Source organism: Pristiophorus japonicus, chromosome 10 (assembly GCF_044704955.1).
Source record: "Pristiophorus japonicus isolate sPriJap1 chromosome 10, sPriJap1.hap1, whole genome shotgun sequence".
In the NCBI taxonomy this organism is placed as follows: Eukaryota; Metazoa; Chordata; class Chondrichthyes; family Pristiophoridae; genus Pristiophorus; species Pristiophorus japonicus.
In genome coordinates, this window is record NC_091986.1 from 114,520,490 (window position 1) to 114,540,837 (window position 20,348).

Below are 20,348 nucleotides of genomic sequence, written 5' to 3' on the forward strand. Positions count from 1 at the left end.
CCCCTTTAGAATTGTACCCTTTAGTTAATATTGCCACTCCTCGTTCTTCCTACCAAAATGCATCACTTCGCACTTTAGTGCGCTAAATTGCATCTGCCATGTGTCTGCCCATTTCACCAGCCTGTCTATGTCCTCTTGAAGTCCATCACTGGTCTCCTCACTGTTCACGATACTTCCAAGTTTTGTGTCATCTGAAAATTTTGAACTTGTGCCCTGTACACCCAAGTCCAAGTCATTAATTTACATCAAGAAAAGCAGTACTGACCTAGTCCTAGTCCTGACCACTGGGGAACACCACTGTATCCCTTCCTCCAGACCAACACACAACTGTTCACCACTACTCTGTTTCTTGTCACTTAGCCAATTTTGTATCCATGCTGCCACTGACCCTTTTATTCCATGGGCTTTAATCTTTCTGGCAAGGCTATTCTGTGGCACTTCATCAAATGCCTTTTGGAAGTCCATGTACACGTCAACTGCAATGCCCTCATCAACACTCTTGTTACCTCATCAAAAAACTCGATCAAGTTAATTAAACTTGCTGGCTTTCCTTAAGTAACCCAGACTTGTCCAAATGACTGTTAATTTTGTCCCTGATTATTGTTTCTAAAAGCTTCCCCATTAGAGATTAGACTGACTGGCCTGTAGTTGCTGGGTTTATCGCTGCTGTTTTTGAAGCTCCTATCTATAAGCAGTTTGTGCCTCACACACATCCAGCATAGAGTCTCATTGCGCAACAGAGCAATAAAAATCCTGAGAATGCATCAGTTGCTATCACATTTAAACTGACATAGCTTCACTAGCAATCTTTTGATAGCCCCCACACCGCTCCCCAAACCAACTGATGATTTTGCTGCAGTCATTCACTGTTCCCCTTCTCTACCCCCTCATTTCTCAGTTTCTGCCCCCAACCTTTCCATCTCCCACCATTTGCATCCTCCCCCTCGTCCATCTTATCTGCCTCTCCCTTCCCCCACACTATATAGCCCTACTTACATAAGATTACATATACAGTACAGAAATAGGCCATTCAGGCAACCAGTCCATACCGGCATTCATGCTCCACTGGAGCCTCCTTCCGTCTTTCTTCATTTAACTCTGTGTAACCCTCTATTCCCTTCTCTCTCGTATGCCTCCCCTTAAAATGTATCTATATCTGCTTCACCACTCCGTGATAGCAAGTTTTTTCTGAATTCCCTATTTAATTTCTTGGTGACTCTTATATTGATGGCCTCTATTTTTGCTCTTCCCCACAAGTGGAATCACCCTCTCTATGTCTACTCTATCAAAATTGTTCATAATTTTTTTAAAAGACCTCTCATTAGGTCACCCCCTCAGCCTTCTCTTTTCATCAGCCTGTTCATCCTCTCCTAATCAGTATATCTTCACATTTCTGGTATCATCCTTGTAAATCTTTTTTACACCCTCTCCAGTATCTCTATATCCCTGTTATAATATTGAGATCAGATTTGTACACAATACTCAAAGTGTGGTCTAACCAAGGTTTGATACAAATTTAGCATAACTTTTCAATTCTAACCCTCTAGAAATAAACCCTAGTGCTTGGTTTGCTTTTTTTTTTTATGGCTTTATTAACTTGCATCACTACTTTGTGATTTGTACTCAGAGATTCTTTTGCTCTTCTACCCAATGTAGGTTCTTATTTCCCCAAGTAATATGTGACCTCCTTATTTTTCTTACCAAAATGTAATACTTCACATTTATCAGTGTTAAAATTCACGTGCCCATTCTACAAGTTTATTAATGTCTTCTTGTAAGTTGCTGCGGTCCTCCTCAGTATTGACTATCCCCGCTCCCCGAATTTGGTGTCATCCACAAATTTAGAAATTGTGTTTTTGATTCCGAAGTTTAAATCATTTATATAAATTGTGAACAGTGGTCCCAGCACTGATCCTCATGGGACCTCGCTTTCCATCTTCTGCCACTCTGAATAGCTACCCTTTACTCCCACTTTCTGCCTTGAAGCCAGCTGGCTATCCATTCTGCTACTTGTCCCCCGACTCCACATTTTCTTACCTTTTTCATGTGGTACCTTATCGAAGGCTTTTCGGAAATCTAGATAAATTACACCTACTACATTACCCTTGCCGACTCTCTCGGTTACCTCTTCAAAGAATTCAATGAGGTTGGCCAAGTGAGAATTACCCTTTGGCAATCCTTGCTGATTATTCATTATTATATTTTTTGGTTTCTAGATGTTCTATTTTTTCCTTTAGTCAGGATTCCATTATTTTTCCGACTAGCGATGTCTATAGTTCCCTGGACATATCATATCTCCCTTCTTAAATATAGGTATTACGTTAGCTATCCATCCGCCAGTCCTCTGGCACTATACATTTAATAATTTGTTAGAAAAAGATGTGTAATAGTGCCTCTGCTATCTCTTCCCTAGATTCTTTTAAAATGCGCGGATGTAATTCATCCAGTCCAGAGATTTTATCCTCAGAATTTGAAGAGTGTATTTAATATTTCTATTCTTGTTTTAAAATTTGGTTAAATTATTTCTAATCTGATCTTCCGATGTCATGTCCACCTGATCTGTCTATCTGGTAAATACTGAAGCAAAGCAATTATTTAATATTTCTGCCATTTTGCTATTGCTGCCTGTGATTTTATCCTGACTACCCTTTAGTGGCTCTATTCCCTTCCAGACTTTTCTTTTTTTTTAAATCTGCCTGCAGAATATTTTGCTGTTTTGTTTCATGTCCCTTGATAATTTAATTTCATAGTTCCTCTTGGCCTTCCTAATTGTTTTTTGACTTCTCTCCTAATCTCTATTCTCCCTTGTCATGCTCTCTAATTTACTTATTGTGTATCTCTTTCCTTACCCTCAATTTTTCTGTTTTCATATACAACATTTGTAACCTCCTCAAAAAAATAATTAGGTTCGTTAGATATGACTTACCCATTGCAAATCCATGCTAGCTATCTCTGATCAGTTCATATTCGTTCAAATACTCAGTCACTCTGCCCATAACCGATTTTAGTAGCTTCCCCATAACTAACATTACAACAACTTGTATTTATATAGCGCCTTTAAAGTAGAGAAACATCCCAACGCAATTCACAGGAACAATGGCCCCAAGTTTCGACATGATTTGCTCCTGATTTTTAGGAGCAACTGGTGTAGAACGGAGTATCTTAGAAATCGGAATTCTCGCCATTTAGTTTGCTCCAGTTCTAGTCAGTTAGAACAGTTTCACTTTGGAACAGAATTTTTTTTTCAAAAGGGGGCATGTCCGGCCACTTACGCCTGTTTTCAAAGTTTCGGCAGTGAAAACTTACTCCAAACTAACTTAGAATGGAGTAAGTGAAGATTTTTGTACGCTCGAAAAAACCTTGTCTACACTTTAGAAAATCAGGCGGAGGTTACAAATCAGGCGTAGGGAATGGGGGGAGGGGGGTTTAAAGGGAAGTTTACAAACATTAAACACTTCAGTTTTATAAATAAAGAGCCATCATCAATAATAAATGATAAAAACATCAATAAAATTTAAAAAAATTAATACGAAATAATTTTTTTTTTTAATCAATAAAAATACATTTTCTACTTACCGACTGCAGCACCGGGAGCCCTCCAACAGCGTGCTGGGATGCCCCCCACCCAAGTGTGTCTCTGTCAGTGTCTCTATCTCTCTGCCTGTGTGTCTCTCATTCTCTGTCTGTCTGTGTTTCTGACAGCGAGGGGAGGGGGAGCAGGGGAGTAGAGGGAGGGAAGGGGGGAGAAGGGAGAAAGGAGATGGGGGGGGAGAGAAAGGAGATGGGGGGGGAGAGAAAGGAGATGGGGGGGGAGAAAGGAGATGGGGGGGGAGAAAGGAGATGGGGGGGGAGAAAGGAGATGGGGGGGGAGAAAGGAGATGGGGGGGGAGAAAGGAGATGGGGGGGGAGAAAGGAGATGGGGGGGGAGAAAGGAGATGGGGGGGGAGAAAGGAGATGGGGGGGGAGAAAGGAGATGGGGGGGGAGAAAGGAGATGGGGGGGGGAGAAAGGAGATGGGGGGGGGAGAAAGGAGATGGGGGGGGAGAAAGGAGATGGGGGGGGAGAAAGGAGATGGGGGGGGAGAAAGGAGATGGGGGGGGAGAAAGGAGATGGGGGGGAGAAAGGAGATGGGGGGGAGAAAGGAGATGGGGGGGAGAAAGGAGATGGGGGGGAGAAAGGAGATGGGGGGGGAGAAAGGAAATGGGGGGGGAGAAAGGAGATGGGGGGGAGAAAGGAGATGGGGGGGAGAAAGGAGATGGGGGGGAGAAAGGAGATGGGGGGGGAGAAAGGAGATGGGGGGGAGAAAGGAGATGGGGGGGAGAAAGGAGATGGGGGGGGGAGAAAGGAGATGGGGGGGGGAGAAAGGAGATGGGGGGGGGAGAAAGGAGATGGGGGGGGGAGAAAGGAGATGGGGGGGGGAGAAAGGAGATGGGGGGGGAGAAAGGAGATGGGGGGGGAGAAAGGAGATGGGGGGGGAGAAAGGAGATGGGGGGGGGAGAAAGGAGATGGGGGGGGGAGAAAGGAGATGGGGGGGGGAGAAAGGAGATGGGGGGGGGGAGAAAGGAGATGGGGGGGGGGAGAAAGGAGATGGGGGGGGGGAGAAAGGAGATGGGGGGGGGGAGAAAGGAGATGGGGGGGGGGAGAAAGGAGATGGGGGGGGGAGAAAGGAGATGGGGGGGGAGAAAGGAGATGGGGGGGGAGGAAAGGAGATGGGGGGGGAGGAAAGGAGATGGGAGGGGGGGGAAAAAAGGGGGGGAGGAAAGGAGAAGGGGGAGGGAGGCTGAATGGGCAGGGCCCAAGACTTCGGCCAGGGCCCATCCCCAGCACCAGATTTACAGGTAGGTGGCGTTGGGTCGGGTCGGGGGGATCGCGGGTCGGGTCGGGGGGGTGGTGGGAGGGAGGTCTGTTCGGTTCGGGTCGGGGGGAGGGAAGGCGAGAGAGGGAGTTCAGGTCGGGTCCAGTCAGGGGAGAGGGAAGCGGGAGTCGGGGCAGTGTCGGGGGCAGGGGAGCGGGAGTCGGGTCGGTGTCGGGTCCGGTCCGGAAGCGGGGGGGGCAGGAAGCGGGAGTCGAGTCGGGTCGGGAGGAAGCAGGAGCTGTCCGTGGGAGGAGCCTTATTCACGCAGCCCCAGTGAGGCCATTCGGCCAGGGCTAGGGGCTGCGTGCTTCGGCCCCTCCCACACAGTTTCGGGCACCTGGAGCTACTGCACATGCGCGCCCACTGTAGCGCGCATGTGCAGAGGTCCCGGCACTGTTTTCAGCGCAGGGACCTGGCTCCGCCCCCTACAGCTCCTGCAGCGCTGCGCCGAGCTGAAAACGACCTGCAGGGAGCTGGAGAATCTGGAAGTTTTTTTTAGGCGCACTTTGTGGCGCGAAAAACGGGCGTCCAGGTCGGGACTGCGCCGTTCTGGGCGCGGCTCGAAACTTGGGCCTATTGTGTCAAAAAATTTGACACCGAGCCACATAAGTACAAATTAGCGCAGGTGACCAAAAGCTTGGTCAAAGAGGTAGGTTTAAGGTGTGTCTTGAAGGGGGAAGAGAGAGGTTTAGGCAGGGAGTTCCAGAGCTTGGGACCCAGGCAACATAAGGCACGGCCACCAATGGTTCAGCAATTATAATCAGGGATGCTCAAGAAGGGCAGAATTAGAGAATCGCAGGGGGGTCGTGGGGCTGGAGGAGATTACAGAGATAGGAAGGGGCAAGTCCATTGAGGGATTTGACAATAAGAATGAGAATTTTGAAATAGAGGCGTTGCTTAACTGGAAGCCAATGTAGGTCAGCGAGTACAGAGGGTGATGGGTGAACAGGACTTGGTGCGAGTTAGGACACGAGAAGCTAAGTTTTGGATCACCTCTAGTTTACGTGGGGTAGAATGTGAGAGGCCAGTCAGGAGTGCATTGGAATAGTCAAATCTAGAGGTAACCAAGGCATAGATGAGTGTTTCAGCAGTGGATGAGCTGAGGCAAAGGCGGAGACGAGCGATGTTACGGAGGTGGAAATAGGCGGTCTTCGTTATGCTGCGGATATGTGGTCGAAAGCTCATTTCAGAGTCAAATATGACACCAAGGTTGCGGACAGTATGGTTCAGCGTCAGACAGAAGTTGGGGAGAGAAACGTAGTTTGTGACGGAGACCCAAAACAATTGCTTTGGTCTTCCCAATATTCAATTGGAGAACATTTCTACTCATCCAGAACTGGATGTTGGACAAGCAGTCTGACAATTTAGAGACTGTGGACGTGTCAAGAGAAGTGGTATTGAGGTAGAGCTGGGCGTCATCAGCCTACATGTGGAAACTGACGCTGTGTTTTCGGATGATGTCGCCAAGGGGCAACACTTAGATGAGAAATAGGAGGGAACAGAGGATAGATCCTTGGGGGACACCAGAGGTAATGATACGGGAAAGAGAAGCCGTTGCAGGTGATTCTCTGGCTACAGGGCTACAGTTAGATAGGTAAGAATGAAACCAGGCGAGTGTAGTCCCACCCAGCTGGACGATGGTGGAGAAGCGTTGGAGAAGGATAGCATGGTCAACGTGTCAAAGGCTGCAGACAAGTCAAGAAGTTGAGGAGGGATAGTTTGCCTTTGTCACAGTCACAAAGGATGTCATTTGTGACTTTGATGGGAGCCGTTTCAGTACTGTGTCAGGCGCGGAATCCGAATTGGAGGGATTTAAACATGGAATTGCGGGAAAGATGGGCACCGATTCGGGAGGCGACAGCACATTCAAGGACTTTGGAGAGGAAAGGAGGTTGGAGATGGGGCGGTAGTTTGCAAGGCCAGAGGGGTCAAGGGTTGTTTTTTTTGAGGAGGGGGTTGATGACAGTACCGGAGGAGAGAGAGAGAAGTTATTCTAGTTTATCTCTCCTACCCTTCTTAATGGAGTGATATTGTTGGTTTTCCAAACCAAGGGTACAATTCTGATTCGAGTGTGTTTTGGAAGATCATGACGAACGCATCAACAATTTCCTCACCTACTTCTTTTAATACCCTGGGGTGGAAACCATGGGTTCCTGGAGATTTATCTATCTTTAATGATTAGTTAATCATTACCATTTTTTAAAAACTTACTGAATCTAGTTAGTTCCTCCCTTGATTTATTTTTTTATTTTTCCTTGTATCTCTGGTACTTTAACCTCATCCTCTTCTGTGAAGACCGACGCAAAGTAGCTATTTAGTAAGTCTGCCATCTCCTGATTTCCAATTACAACATCACCTGAATCTGTCATGAGGGGCCCCACATTACTCTTAGCCATTCTCTTGCTGTTAATATATTTGTAAAACCTTTAGTGTTGTCCTTGATATCCTTAAGTGGCAGTTCTAGCCACTTTCTTTGTATCCTTTTATATCTAGTGAGCAAGAGGAATTAAATGAAATGATAATTAGTAAGAAAATAGTGCTGGAGAAACTAATTGGACTGAAGGCAGATAAATCCCCAGAGCCTGATGATCTGCATCGCAGAGTACTAAAAGAGGTAGCCATGGAAATAGTAGATGCATTGGTTGTCATCTTCCAAAATTCTATAGATTATGGAACAGTTCCTGCAGATTGGAGGAAGGCAAATGTAATCCCATTATTTAAAAAAAGGAGGGAGAGAAAACGGGGAACTACAGACCGGTTAACCTGACATCAGTAGTAGGGAAAATGCTGGCGTCTATTATAAAGGATGTGATAACGGCACACTTAGATAATATCAACGGGATTAAACAAAGTCAATATGGATTTATAAAAGGAAAATCATGTTTGACAAACCTACTGGAGTTTTTTGAGGATGCAACTGATAGAATGGATAAGGGAGAACCAGTGGATGTAGTGTATTTGGATTTTCAGAAGGCCTTTGATAAAGTCCCACACAAGAGGTTAGTATGCAAAATTAAAGCACAAAGGATTGGGGGTAATGTACTGGCATGGACTGAAAATTGGTAAACTGACAGGAAACAGAGAGTAGGAATAAACGGGAGTTTTTCAGGGTGGCAGGCAGTGACTAGTGGGGTACCACAAGGATCAGTGCTTGGGGCCCAGCTATTCACAATATATATATATATATATATATATATATAAATGATTTGGATGAGGGAACCAAATGTAATGTTTCCAAGTTTGCTGACGACACAAAACTAGGTGGGATTGAGTTGTGAGGAGGATGCAAAGACGCTGCAAGGCGATTTAGATAGGTTGAGTGAGTGGGCAAACACATGGCAGATACAGTATAACGTGGATAAATGTGAAGTTATCCACTTTGGTAGGAAAAACATAAGGACAAAGTATTATTTAAATGGTGATGACTTGGGAAGTGTCGAGGCACAGAGGGACCCGGGTGTCCTTGTACACCAGTCATTGAAAGCAAACACGCAGGTGCAGCAAGCAATTAGGAAGGCAAATGGTATGTTGGCCTTCATTGCAAGATGATTTGAGTACAGGAGCAAGGATGTCTTACTACAGTTATACAGGGCCTTGGTGAGACCGCAACTTGGGTATTGTGTGCAGTTTTGGTCTCCTTACCCAAGAAAGGATATACTTGCCATAGAGGGAGTGCAGCAAAGGTTCACCAGACTGGTTCCTGGGATGTCAGGACTGTTGTATGAGGAGAGATTGGGTTGACTAAGCCTGTATTCACTAGTGTTTAGAAATGAGGGGGATCTCATTGAAACGTATAAAATTCTGACTGGGTTGGATAGACTGGATGCGGGGAGGATGTTTCCCTGGCTGAGAAGTCTAGAACAAGGGGGTCACAGTCTCAGGATACAGGGTAGGAAATTTAGGACTGAGATGAGAAATGTTTTCACTCAGAGGGTGGTGAACCTGTGGAATTCTCCACCACAGAAGGCTGTGGAGGCGAAGTCACTGAATATATTTAAGAGGGAGATAGACAGATTTCTAGAAACAAGAGGCATCAAGGGGTATGGGGATAAAGTGGGAATATGGTGTTGAGATAGAGGATCAGCCATGATCATATTAAATAGCGGTGCAGACTCGAAGGGCCAAATGGCCTTCTACTGCTCCTATTTTCTATACCTCTTGCAGTCCCTGGGACCTCTAATGTTCATTAACTTTTTATAAACCCTTTATTATACTATCTCTCACTTCCCTTGTCGGCCAAGGTTGTTTAATTGCACAATTAGAGCTCTTACCCGATAAGGGTATGTGAAGGTCTTGTATTCTGCCAAATACTTTTTGTGAATACCTCCCACTGTTCATCCACAGTTGTATCTGTTAATAGTTCTGCCCAGTCTAGTGTGCCCAGTCAATTCCAGTCTCATCACTCAGTCGTACCCAAATTTAAAACCTTGGTTCATGACTCACCCTTTCCCCCTCAAAAAATTGTTATTTTATCATAATATGGTCATTGTTAGCTAGATGTCCCCAACACAGATTTTTGACCAATTAAGGCTCATTATTCATCACTAAATCTAATATGTTGTAGTTACCTAGCAATACTTACCTCAAGGTAAAAGTGCTTTTATACCAAATATCAATTGCCTAGCATCTTAAGTTGCATAATTAAATGCATGAGTGTTCGAAATTAGGGATACCTAAAAACATATCGTTATATAAATGAAACTGACGCGAATAATTCTGTGTTTACATAGTTGTGTTAGAACTAGAGCCAAAAAGTCGCCTCAGGCAGGTACTAGAATGACGAAATAGATACTTGAAATGTGCAAATGTTTTGGTTTCCTATGGATGTTATAGCATTCTGCACTGTGAAAGCAATATACAATCTTCTTGTTGCCAAGCAATTATCTGTTATTTCTAAGTTAAGATTTGAACCTTGCTTATGTATTTTATGTATACTGCCAAGGTAGGAATTAAAGTTAGCTTAACAGAACTGCTTGCGAAGATAAATATAAGTTAATTAGTATGGAAAGATTTAGAATGGAAGGAATTTGGGGAGGTTAAGGTAAACACAATCTCAAAAAGAGCAGTTTGCTAGATCATAAAGGAGATAATGACCATTTGAAGTGAGACAGCTTGGGTTTGGGCCTCATGATTGAGAGAGTACAGGGCCAGGCCTTGTACGAATTGCACCCAAGGGGATAGGAACCAGGGAGATAAGACACACATTTCAAAAGGAAGACCTTTCAGCAAGTAGAAACAGGAAAGACACGTGAACAAGATCATAAGACATCTTTAGGGAGGGCTTTGTTTCAAGAATTGAGACAAAGAACTCAATACCCCATTGGGCACTGAGTTTTTAGGGAAACCTCTTTAGGCCTAAAGGTCTTGTCAATATCCCATTTCAGGCCCACCCATTAAAAAAAAAAGAATAAAAGTAACGTCGCGGCGAGAGCTATACAGAAGTTGGGTTGGTCGAACGCTTTTTTGAGAGTGGTCCCATGCTCTACCGAAGGAGGCTCTAGACGAAAAGGAAAAGAGGCCGCTCAGAGAACTGCTCATGTGTGGCAACCGTCTGTTCGATCAGATCGGTACCTGCTACTTGTCACGGTCGTATCCCTAATACTATACTATGTTTTTGCTGTATAACTAGTGCTATATTCAGTTTTAAACTCTGATTTAACACAATCCTGATTATTTAAAGTGACCAGAGATAGCCGTAAACTGGTTATTTCAAACATGAGCAATTTTTCTGTTTCTACACCCTCACCACCCCCCACCCCCCCCCCCCCAGTACATCGGGCCAAGTTTAAAATATATATTTTAGTCAGTGCCAATGTTTTTCCTATCAGCAGTCAACCTGAAAAATTACTTTGCTTATTTCAGGTAAACGGCAAATATGTGTTGAGGTTGGAGGTAGAAGGAAAATATATTTGTACACAAAAACGCTTTGTCCTTTCTACACCATTTGCCAGAAGAAATATTATCCTACATGAGTTATTAGTTCGTGAGTCGTGGAAGATCTCTCACTATTCTCCATCCACTTCCAGCAAGAATGAATCTTCGCACACTCACTGTATTAAGTGTCATAACACACAAAAAATAAATAGGATTTGTCTGCAGAGGTGTATCTCATCCACACACTCATTAAAACGAATGCAAGTTCAACTTCAATTAGTGGAATTTGAATTAAAACACAGCATTTTAGACAGGCCTGGATATTGTGCATATTTATGGAAACACTGACCCCAAGATACAAGTCTAATTTCAACAAATGCTCATCTTTATATCATTTAAGTACTTATTTTTTGTTTCAATTTAATTCATACAGCTACAAGAATAAAAGTATTTTAACTGGTTGCTTAACATCCCCTTCCTGAAGGTGTTGACTCATGCTACAGTATGACTGTATGGGTGTTGGCTGTCATCCAGTACTCCCACATGTAAGCCTAGGCTGAGAAGGTGTTGGCAGAATGTTTGACTGGAATGGCAAAGTCCATCCCGTCCTCAACATCAATACATCTGCACTTGAGCCAAGGATATTGAAAAAAGTGACTCATTCTTCTTTTCTCAGCTCAGGAGCACCAATTATAGTGCCCACGGCACTGCTCTGGCTGAAGTTAGTTAACTCAGTACAGATCAAGGATCAAACTTAGAATCTTCTTGATCTGTAAGGCATTTATTTGAAGAGCAGAATATACCAATTTTCTGCAACTGTTGGGTAACTGGCTACTCACAAACATGGCATAATCTGTGCATATCAACCACAACCAAGAACCATGCCATACTGCTCAAGACGTATACAACATGCCCCAAGTAAAGCAGGTTACACTAAACCAAACAAGTGACTATTCGATGGTCAGAAGGAAATAAGGAAAACTCCTTTTTCCTCTCAGTAACTGAGCACTTTTAGTGGGGTTAAATATTCACAGCCAAACTATTTTTTTTTATACTTGAAAATAAAAGATCAAGAAATATACACTCTGGTTACTTTTAAAGCTCCAATGTTATTAAAGTGGCTACAACTAAAAGTACCGTTTTTCTTTTATTCAACAGTGTTTAATATATTACAGACAGGAAAGGAGGGGGAAAAGATTACGTTTAGTATAACCAGTGTCACCATGTTCCAGAACGTGTAGACAACCATCTAAGAAACAAGTGGCGTGAAATGACATTTTGCAATCTTACAAAATTAAGATCAACCAAGCAAAGAACGTACAAGCGAAAACACTCTGCCCAAATTTCCAGAATATAAGAAATTACTTACCAAGTTTGCCATATAAATTGTCAATAGGCCTCTCCTGCAAACCAAAAATAAAACTGTTAATGAGGCACTTAAGCACCAGACATTTAGTAAATATTGCTGTACAATACTGCAATGTATTGGAGGAGTGCACTTGAAGAAAAGAAATCAAAAGCTTTAAAGGGCTTTTTAAATATATATTTTGGATTGCATTGCAACATGAAATGGGTACGAGGCTTGGTCATGATCGTGGAAAGTTTCTGAATCACTTCACTGCAGAGAGGTGCTGAGCAGAGGCAGAGGCCTTCCAGTCTGGAAGGAGGAAAAACAGAATCAGAGGATCAATCAACCAGGTCACTCTTGCGCACCTTCTAATGAAGAATTACACAGCAGCATTTGCATAGTAGTAGAAGGGGATTTCTTGGCCAGGGAATGAGACACAAATGAGGAGCGGGAAAACAAATATACAAAAATAAAATTAGAAAAATAACTCATTTTCATCTGTTCGCATAACCTTACCTGGGTAAGTCTGTGACCTGATAAACCACCATTGTCAAAAGTGCTCTAAATTCAGCTATTGCAAGGTGTGGGATAGCGCCATGGTGAAACTGTGCCTCATTCCCTTCAGGAAAACTTCACACCTCCATTCATCACCTCAGCTTTTACAAAGATTAGGCATTTCAGTGGCATTCAGACATCAGCAAGCAGAGCTATGCCTGACAAGCACACACACACACCTGCCTTTTCCCAAACTGACAACAATGCAGATCCAGCAGTATAACTGACATCAGCTAGCAGTGCAAAAGGTAGCTGCAAAATGTCAGCAGCATAAGTCGATGTACATTTGACTTATTCAATCAAAACTAAAGTCACAAGATCACTCATTACCTTGCTGTCAAGTCAGACAACATCTCAACAAAATTTAACTTCACTACAGTCAATTTAAATTTCCTGAGCGTTAGAAATAACATTGCATTTCATTTAAAGGCTGGTAAATTGCTCAAATGTTCATAGTTGACAACCAAACATGTTTTGCACGGTCAGTGACTTGAGTGCTGTTCGCCAGCTTTTAAAAAAAAAAATAGCTTCCAGCATCCCGAGCTATCAAAAGTTGTTTCTGCATGAAATTCAAAGTGCTTGTGTGACAAGGTTGAGGTCCTGCACTGCTTACGACAGGTACTTCAAGCAAGCTCCCGCAACACATCCAAGCAGCGACTAGGATGATCTTTTAGGTTTTGAATTTAACAGTTTAGTTTTGGGATAGTTGCACAGCAATTGTAAACATTAAAAAAAATGGACAGCAAGTGTTATGTCTTCAGATGTCCTGATAATGACTTCACAAGACAATGCGTTGTACTTGAACTGTAGTGACCTTAGTCCATTTAATGTAACTCCAGAGTGAGGATCACACATGGTGACCTGCCTTTTATACTAGGCCTGGCACACCTATACAGGTAACCTGCAAATCTCCCACTGTAGTGCCCTCTGGTGGCACACCTTGTAATAGTACAAGCAGTAACCATGTAGGATACATGACATCACTCTCCCCCAAGTCCTTCGTGCAAATTGCTTTTGCATTGACTGTGCTCTGGGCTTAGCTCTATCTGGTTGACCCTTGGAGGGTCGTTTCCATCTTGGGCGAGTAGGTGGTGTTTCGTTGGTAGTAGAGGTGCTGGTGGTTTCTGTTTGTGCGTTCCTTTCTCACATATAGATTGTGTCGTTGGCTCATTACATTCATATACATTCAAGTCCAGAAAGAAATTTGAATTTACAGTATTACATTCGCAGTACCGTAGAGAAGCAAGTACATTTGAATGGTGAGGTATATACTTGGAATATACTTGGGGTCAGTGCTGGGATCAGCACCGGTGCACAAGGACAAACTAGTGCCAGAACTGCTGGATGTGTCCAGGTAATCTGTTGGCGGCACGGTGCCCAGTGCTGGCAGTGGGAACCCAGTTGGCCCAAGTTGCCTGCTCTCGGGGCTTTTGCCGTTGCTCCTAGTGTCAGGCAGGTTCACAGATGCCTGTGATCTCCCGGTCCTCTCCTTGCGCCCCGGCTCGTTGCTGTTCCCTGAGGAGCAATTGTCTAGCAGTGCACAGGGAACTGCTGACTCGCTTACCTGGACGTTATTTGGTTTGGGATCCTGGCTGGTCCCAGTCCCATTTAGGAGAACCATTGCGGGTGACCCTTCGTTCCCGGGTGTGGCCTTGGTGGCGATAGGGTCTGGGGGCTGCGCCTTAGCACAGTTTGCTCTTTCAGGCTCATGGTGGTTGGTGCCATCAGGTGCCCGAGTGGTGGCGCCATCGGGGACAGGGTATCGATGCTGGTGCCGTTGGCCTCCTAAGATCGTTTGCTCTGCAGCTTGTATATATTAGCTGCTTGTGGCCACACTCTGTGGTGCATCACTCTGGTCCCAGGGACGCAGGCTACAGCATTGGGTAGCACACTGGACCTGTGTGCTCTCGATGGGTGTTTGCCCACTGTATTGACTGTATGCAGTTGAAATCCTACATCGCACAACGTTTCATTACTTATTGTAAATAACCTGTAGCTCCGATTGCACTCGCGCGCCTTTTCTTTGCTTATTGCATGTACACAACTCTGATCATCAATTACACATTTTACACTAACTCACAGTTGCTATTACATTGATCGAGTGTGGGGAACTGTCCCTTTAAGTGTGGTGAGTTGCAGGCCTCCTTTGAGAGAGCCTTGCTATTTTTACCCCAATCCTCCTCTTCGCTTGGTGCCACGTGTTGCCCCATCAGCGCTGCACCTCGTGGACTGGCCGCCGCCATCTTTTTCTTCAGCGTCTCGCCTCGTGGTTTCGGCGCCATCTTTCTTCCATTCACGATGTCGACTACTGTGATCCTCTTCTCCCCGGCTTCTGCCGCCGAGGCTGGGAAATTGCATCTGGATCCGATTTTCTTCCTCCGGAGTCCTGCCACTGGAGCCTCGAAGGTACGTTCGGGTCGTCTCAGCTGGATCATCTCCACGCAGTCCTGCTGAGCGATCTTGTGCCTCGGGTGCTGTGCTAATCTGCTCTCTGGTGCCAGATCCAACCTCAGGTGAGGGCTTGTTTTGCCTGAGCGTGGAAGAAAGAAATCTTCCCAGCTCCAATGGATCTTCTCCATCCATCTTCTTCCGAGTAGCATTGGTCCATCACCTGCAACAATCCAGAGGGGTAACTTGTGCACCGCGCCATCATGGAGTACCTTAACATTCGCACAACAAACGACTGGGATAAGTTCACTGGTGTAGGTGCGCCGGGACCAACTTGCGTCGTTCAGCTTGAGACAAAGGCTTCTTGATTCATTACTGACTGGCTCGCCCCCGTGTCCACTTCCATGAAGACTGGAACGCCATCCATCTCGACTTCCATCCTCAACGGGGAACATTCAGTGGTGCAGGTAAATATGCCATACACCTCATCGTGGGGCTGAGCTGCCTCTGTCGCTTCATAATCCGCGCTGGATTCATGGCCATCTGCAGACTCTTCAGCAACACAGTGAGTCATATTTCTTTTACACATTCGCTGGAGGTGGCCCTTTGTGCTGCAGCCTTTACACATAGTCCTTAAAACGGCACTGGTGAGCCGTGATTTTATCCGCAACGCCAGCATGGTGCTACTCGATTAGTCTCCCTCAGCAGACTCGAGTTAAGGGACTCAGGGGCCTATTCTCTCTCTCCCCCGAGGAGATTCACCTTCTATAGTGCAGCCTCTAAAAGGCGCCATTCTGTGCACAGTACTTGCCAGGTTTGAGTCCTGAGGATGAGTCATCTACCGAGAGCTACAGGTCGAGGTCATGAATTCCTGGCTCACAGAGATGGCCTTCTGCAGTATGACTGTGGTATCCGCAGATAGTAGTTTAAGAAGGCCCTCGTGGCCGATTCCGATGACAAAGATGTCCCACAGCGTTTCGGTGAGATGGTCGCCGAAATCACATGGTGCCGCCAGCCTCCTGAGGTCTGCAGCATATTTCACGATTTCCCAGCCTTCGGTGTGTATAAAACTGGTGTCTGGCTAGGAGAATGCTTTCTTAGGGCTCGAGTTGTTCTTGGATCAGCGTTACAGCAAGGTTCCAGCAAGTCCCTGACGAAGCCATAAACGGTGGGCCCACAACTGGTTAGCAGGATAGCTCTGCACTTATCAGCCAGTGTGGCCGGAATGTCGCCTGCCAGGTCGTTTGCTGTGAAGAAATGGTCGAGCCTCTCCACAAAGGCGTGCCAATCATCACCATCAGCGAACTGCTGCAACGTACCAAAGTTAGCCATTTTCGTGAGAAGGTCCGTAATCTTGTCGCCAATTGTTATGTCTTCAGATGCTCTGATAATGACTCCACGAGACAATATGTTGTACTTGAGCTGTTGTGACCTTAGTCCATTTAATGTAATTTCAGAGTGAGGATCACACCTGGTGGCCTGCCTTTTATTCTAGGTCTAGCACACCTGTACAAGTAACCTACAAGTCTCCCACTGCAGTGCCCTCTGGTGACACAACTTGTAATATTACTAGTAACCAAGTAGGATACATGACAGGAAGGATCTGGGTTTTTAAAGGAGTCCCTGTGAGATGAGTGAATGAGCTAGCCTTTCATTTACCGTCATAGAGCAATGAGGTGACGGCATTGTGCTTGAGTGATTGGACCCTCCCCAATCCTAGAGAAAAAGATAATTGTGGTACCATGGGTTGCTGCTGCGTGTAATGCAATTACCACTTCTCGCTGCTAAAATTGTGGGAAGAAAATTCACCAACTGTTTACCATATTTATTAACGACTTATGATGGAATACAGTACCACTTATCCAAGTTTGCTGATGACACAAAGATAGGCTGTACTGTAAACAGTGTAATTTTATGCTTCCATCTACAAAGATAGATTAAGTGAATGGGCAAAACTGTGGCAAATGGATTTCAATATAGGCAAGTGTGAGGTCATCCACTTTGAAACAAAAAGGGATAGATCAGAGTGCGTACTTTCTAAATAGTGAAAAGCTAGAAATAGTGGAGGTCCAAAGAGACTTTGGTGGGGGGGGAGGGTCCATGTACATAGATTATGAAAGTGTCATGGAGAGGTACAGAAAATAATCAAAAAGGTTAATGGAATGCTGGCATTATTTAGAGAACTAGAATACAAGGGGAAAGTAGTATGCTACAGCTGTACAAAGCCCGAGTTAGACCACACCTGGAGCTGTATATTCAGTTCTGGGCAACACACCTTAGGAGGGATATATTGGTTTTGGAAGGAGTGCAGCGCAGATTTACCATAATGATACCTGGACTTCAAAGGTTAAATTACAAGGAGTAATTACACAAGTTAGGGTTATATTCCCTGGAATTTAGAAGATTAAGGGGTGATTTGATCAAAGTTTTCAAGATATTAAGGGGAACTGACAGGGTAGTTAGAGAGAAACTATTTCCACTGGTTAGGGAGTCTAGGATGAGGCAACATAGTCTAAAAATTAGAGCCAGGCCTTTCAAAAGTGAAGTTAGGAAACACTTGTACTTAAAGTGTGGTAGAAGTTTGGAACTCTTCCGCAAATGGCAGTTGGTGCTAGGTCAATTGTCAGTTTTAAATCCGAGAGCGATAGATGTTTGTTAGCCAATGGTGCAGGTATATGGAGTTAGGTCACAGATCAGCCATAATCTCACTGAATGGGGGAACAGGCTCGAGGGGCTAAATGGCCTACTCCTGTTCCTACGTTCCTAAAACAATTCAAATATAAATCGATCAACTTCATTTGAAATCCAATTGAAGTGCACCAGGCCTGACTAAATCATATTTGCACCAACCCACTATACCTGGTCACAATAGCATTGCTTTTAGGGAATGTATTACAGAATCATGTTCTGGGGTTCAACGACCTTTACCCATGCACGATAAACTCTCAGCTGTGACGCATGAAGATGTGGTGCGCATACTGCATGAATCCCCTATGACCCCATTCAGCACATGTCTCCAGTGAATTCCTTGGGTTGCTGGTTGAGGGCATTGATGTAACTACAGTGAGGAAGCTTCTATTACAAAATACCCGAACCAACCCCAACACATTGCTAATCAGGTGAACAGACAGTTTCACTCTCGTCTAGGGTATGCACTTAAATACAACAGACACAAATGGCCCAACCCTTAGTCAAGCAATAAACAGTGTATATAGCTATTAGAGAAGAATAATGCTGCAATATCCTCCCAACTACATTTCAATGACAGGATCAGTTAAAAGTATTTACCCTAATTTCTGTTTAAAAATTTATTTTGTTCAGTTTTCACACTTATTTTAATATAATTCAGCACTTGATTTATATTTTGCTTATAAGTATTGCCTTTTCAATCCCATTGACAAAATCCCATTCAAATTATTGCGACACAAGGGTCAGTGAGATATATCTTATGAGGAAAAGTACATGCTGCATTTGAATCAATTGTAATTTCTTTACCGACGTTACTGACTACCTACTGCACAGCAAACAGCAGATGTATACGTGCTAGTGGCTCACGAGAGCAACAATACCTGCAGCCCATCCACACCCAAGAAAGGAGACGAATGAGCCTTAACAAAACACAAGGCTGAACAAACAGCTTTAACTCTATTCATAGTTGTGAAAGGCAACACCACCGATTGAAAGAAAGAAAACCCATGAACAAAATCGGTCAGTGTAATAGATCAAAGTATTTTAGTCCTACATTGATTTTTGAGTGGTCAGCTTTTTTGGGCACTGGGTCAGCTTTTTAGAAGCCATTTCAGTTTTTCTAAGTTTTGCAGATTGGCACATATGAATGCAATTTTAGAATTTCACATATTTTCTCTAAAACAAATATGTATATACTTGTAGTTGCACTATACAAATGTAAATATATAAAACATTTGTCAAAGTACAAAAAATGGTTCTAAAAATTGAGAATTCAAAAAAGAGACTGAAGTAGGATGGAGGAGATTCACAGGTACAGGTTGCACCTCCCTTATCCAGAACTCCCTTGTCCAGAACCACCCATGGTCCGGAACCATTCCCGGCCACCGGGTGGCGCATGCACAGAACTCCGACATGAACAAATTGAAGTCCGTCCTTGCTGTCGACTCCCGCAATCGCTGGCCTGACCCCCCAATCCACCTCCCTCAAACCCACCCCCCCCCCCAGATCTCTGACACACTCCCAGCCCCAAGCCAGCCAGCCCAGATATCCCCTTGCTCAGTACCTGTCCCATCCAAATTAACGTGACCACCCCTCGTCCGAAAAAATCCCTTATCCAGAACAGACCAGGTTCTGGGGGTTCCGGATAAGGGAGGTTCAACCTGTATCAACAATATATATAGTGCCTTTAAAATAGTAAAACGTCTCAAGGTCAAGAAATTTCAATTTGTAGTCATTTGCACTTGAACTTATAAACACAAGAGAACAGCTGCATTAGATTAAATTGCTTTTATAGGCACTTGCAAGCCAAACAAAAAAGCTTAATGGATTAATTAACTAAAGTTAATCACAGCATGTAATACAGAAAGTAAGAGTGTTCATTTTTATCAAAAGCACATTTTAAAACTAATCACATATGGTTATGAATCCAAAAAAATGCTGTCTGAAACCAGTATATACATAGTGCGCTACATAGAAGGCAAATCTAAGTTACGTTGTCAGTTGCTACTTGTATTGACTTCAGTGACAGTGAATCCTACACATGCATGTTTGCACTCACGGATAGAACCCCATGGGGGTGAGGGGAGCCATTATTTTTATTGTTAGCAAAGCAGTTCTGAGGGAATGTAGCACTGTCATCTTTTGGATCAGACATTAAGCCAAGGCCCCATCTGCCTTCTCAGGTGATCATAAAAGATCCTATGACATTTTTCAAAGAACAGCAGGCCCAACATGGCCTCCTCACCAACATTAGCAAAAACAGATCTACTGTTTGAAACCATGCTGTGAGCAAATTAACTGCCACATTTGCGAATAGTAACTGCACTTCAAAATAATAAATAAATTGTGAGGTGCTTTGGGACATTCTAAAGACATGATAAGACATAAAAGTTTTGTTTTTTCTTTCTAGGAGAGCATGGATAACAGTGTCTGCTCGAAGATCAGGCCCTCAAATCTGGCACCAAGCTTATGGTCTACAGGGCTGTAGTGATACCTGCCCTCCTGTATGCCTCATAGACGTGGACCATATACAATAGACACCTTAAATTGCTGGAGAAATACCACCAACGATGTCTCCGCAAGATTGTGCAAATCCCCTGGGAGGACAGACGCACCAACGTCAGTATTCTCGATCAGGCCA

The 20,348-nt window shown here is 44.2% G+C and overlaps 1 protein-coding gene across 3 annotated transcripts in view; it reads right to left on the bottom strand.

Moving 5' to 3' along the window:
• The window catches only part of tmem135 (transmembrane protein 135), a 594,106-nt gene that overhangs the window by 467,589 nt on the left and 106,169 nt on the right, over positions 1 to 20,348 (bottom strand). For all 3 annotated transcript variants that reach the window (XM_070892008.1, XM_070892007.1, XM_070892006.1), the window contains exon 4: positions 12,098 to 12,131. In XM_070892008.1, coding sequence (XP_070748109.1) covers positions 12,098 to 12,131 — 34 coding nt within the window. The remainder of the gene's footprint in view (positions 1 to 12,097; positions 12,132 to 20,348) is intronic.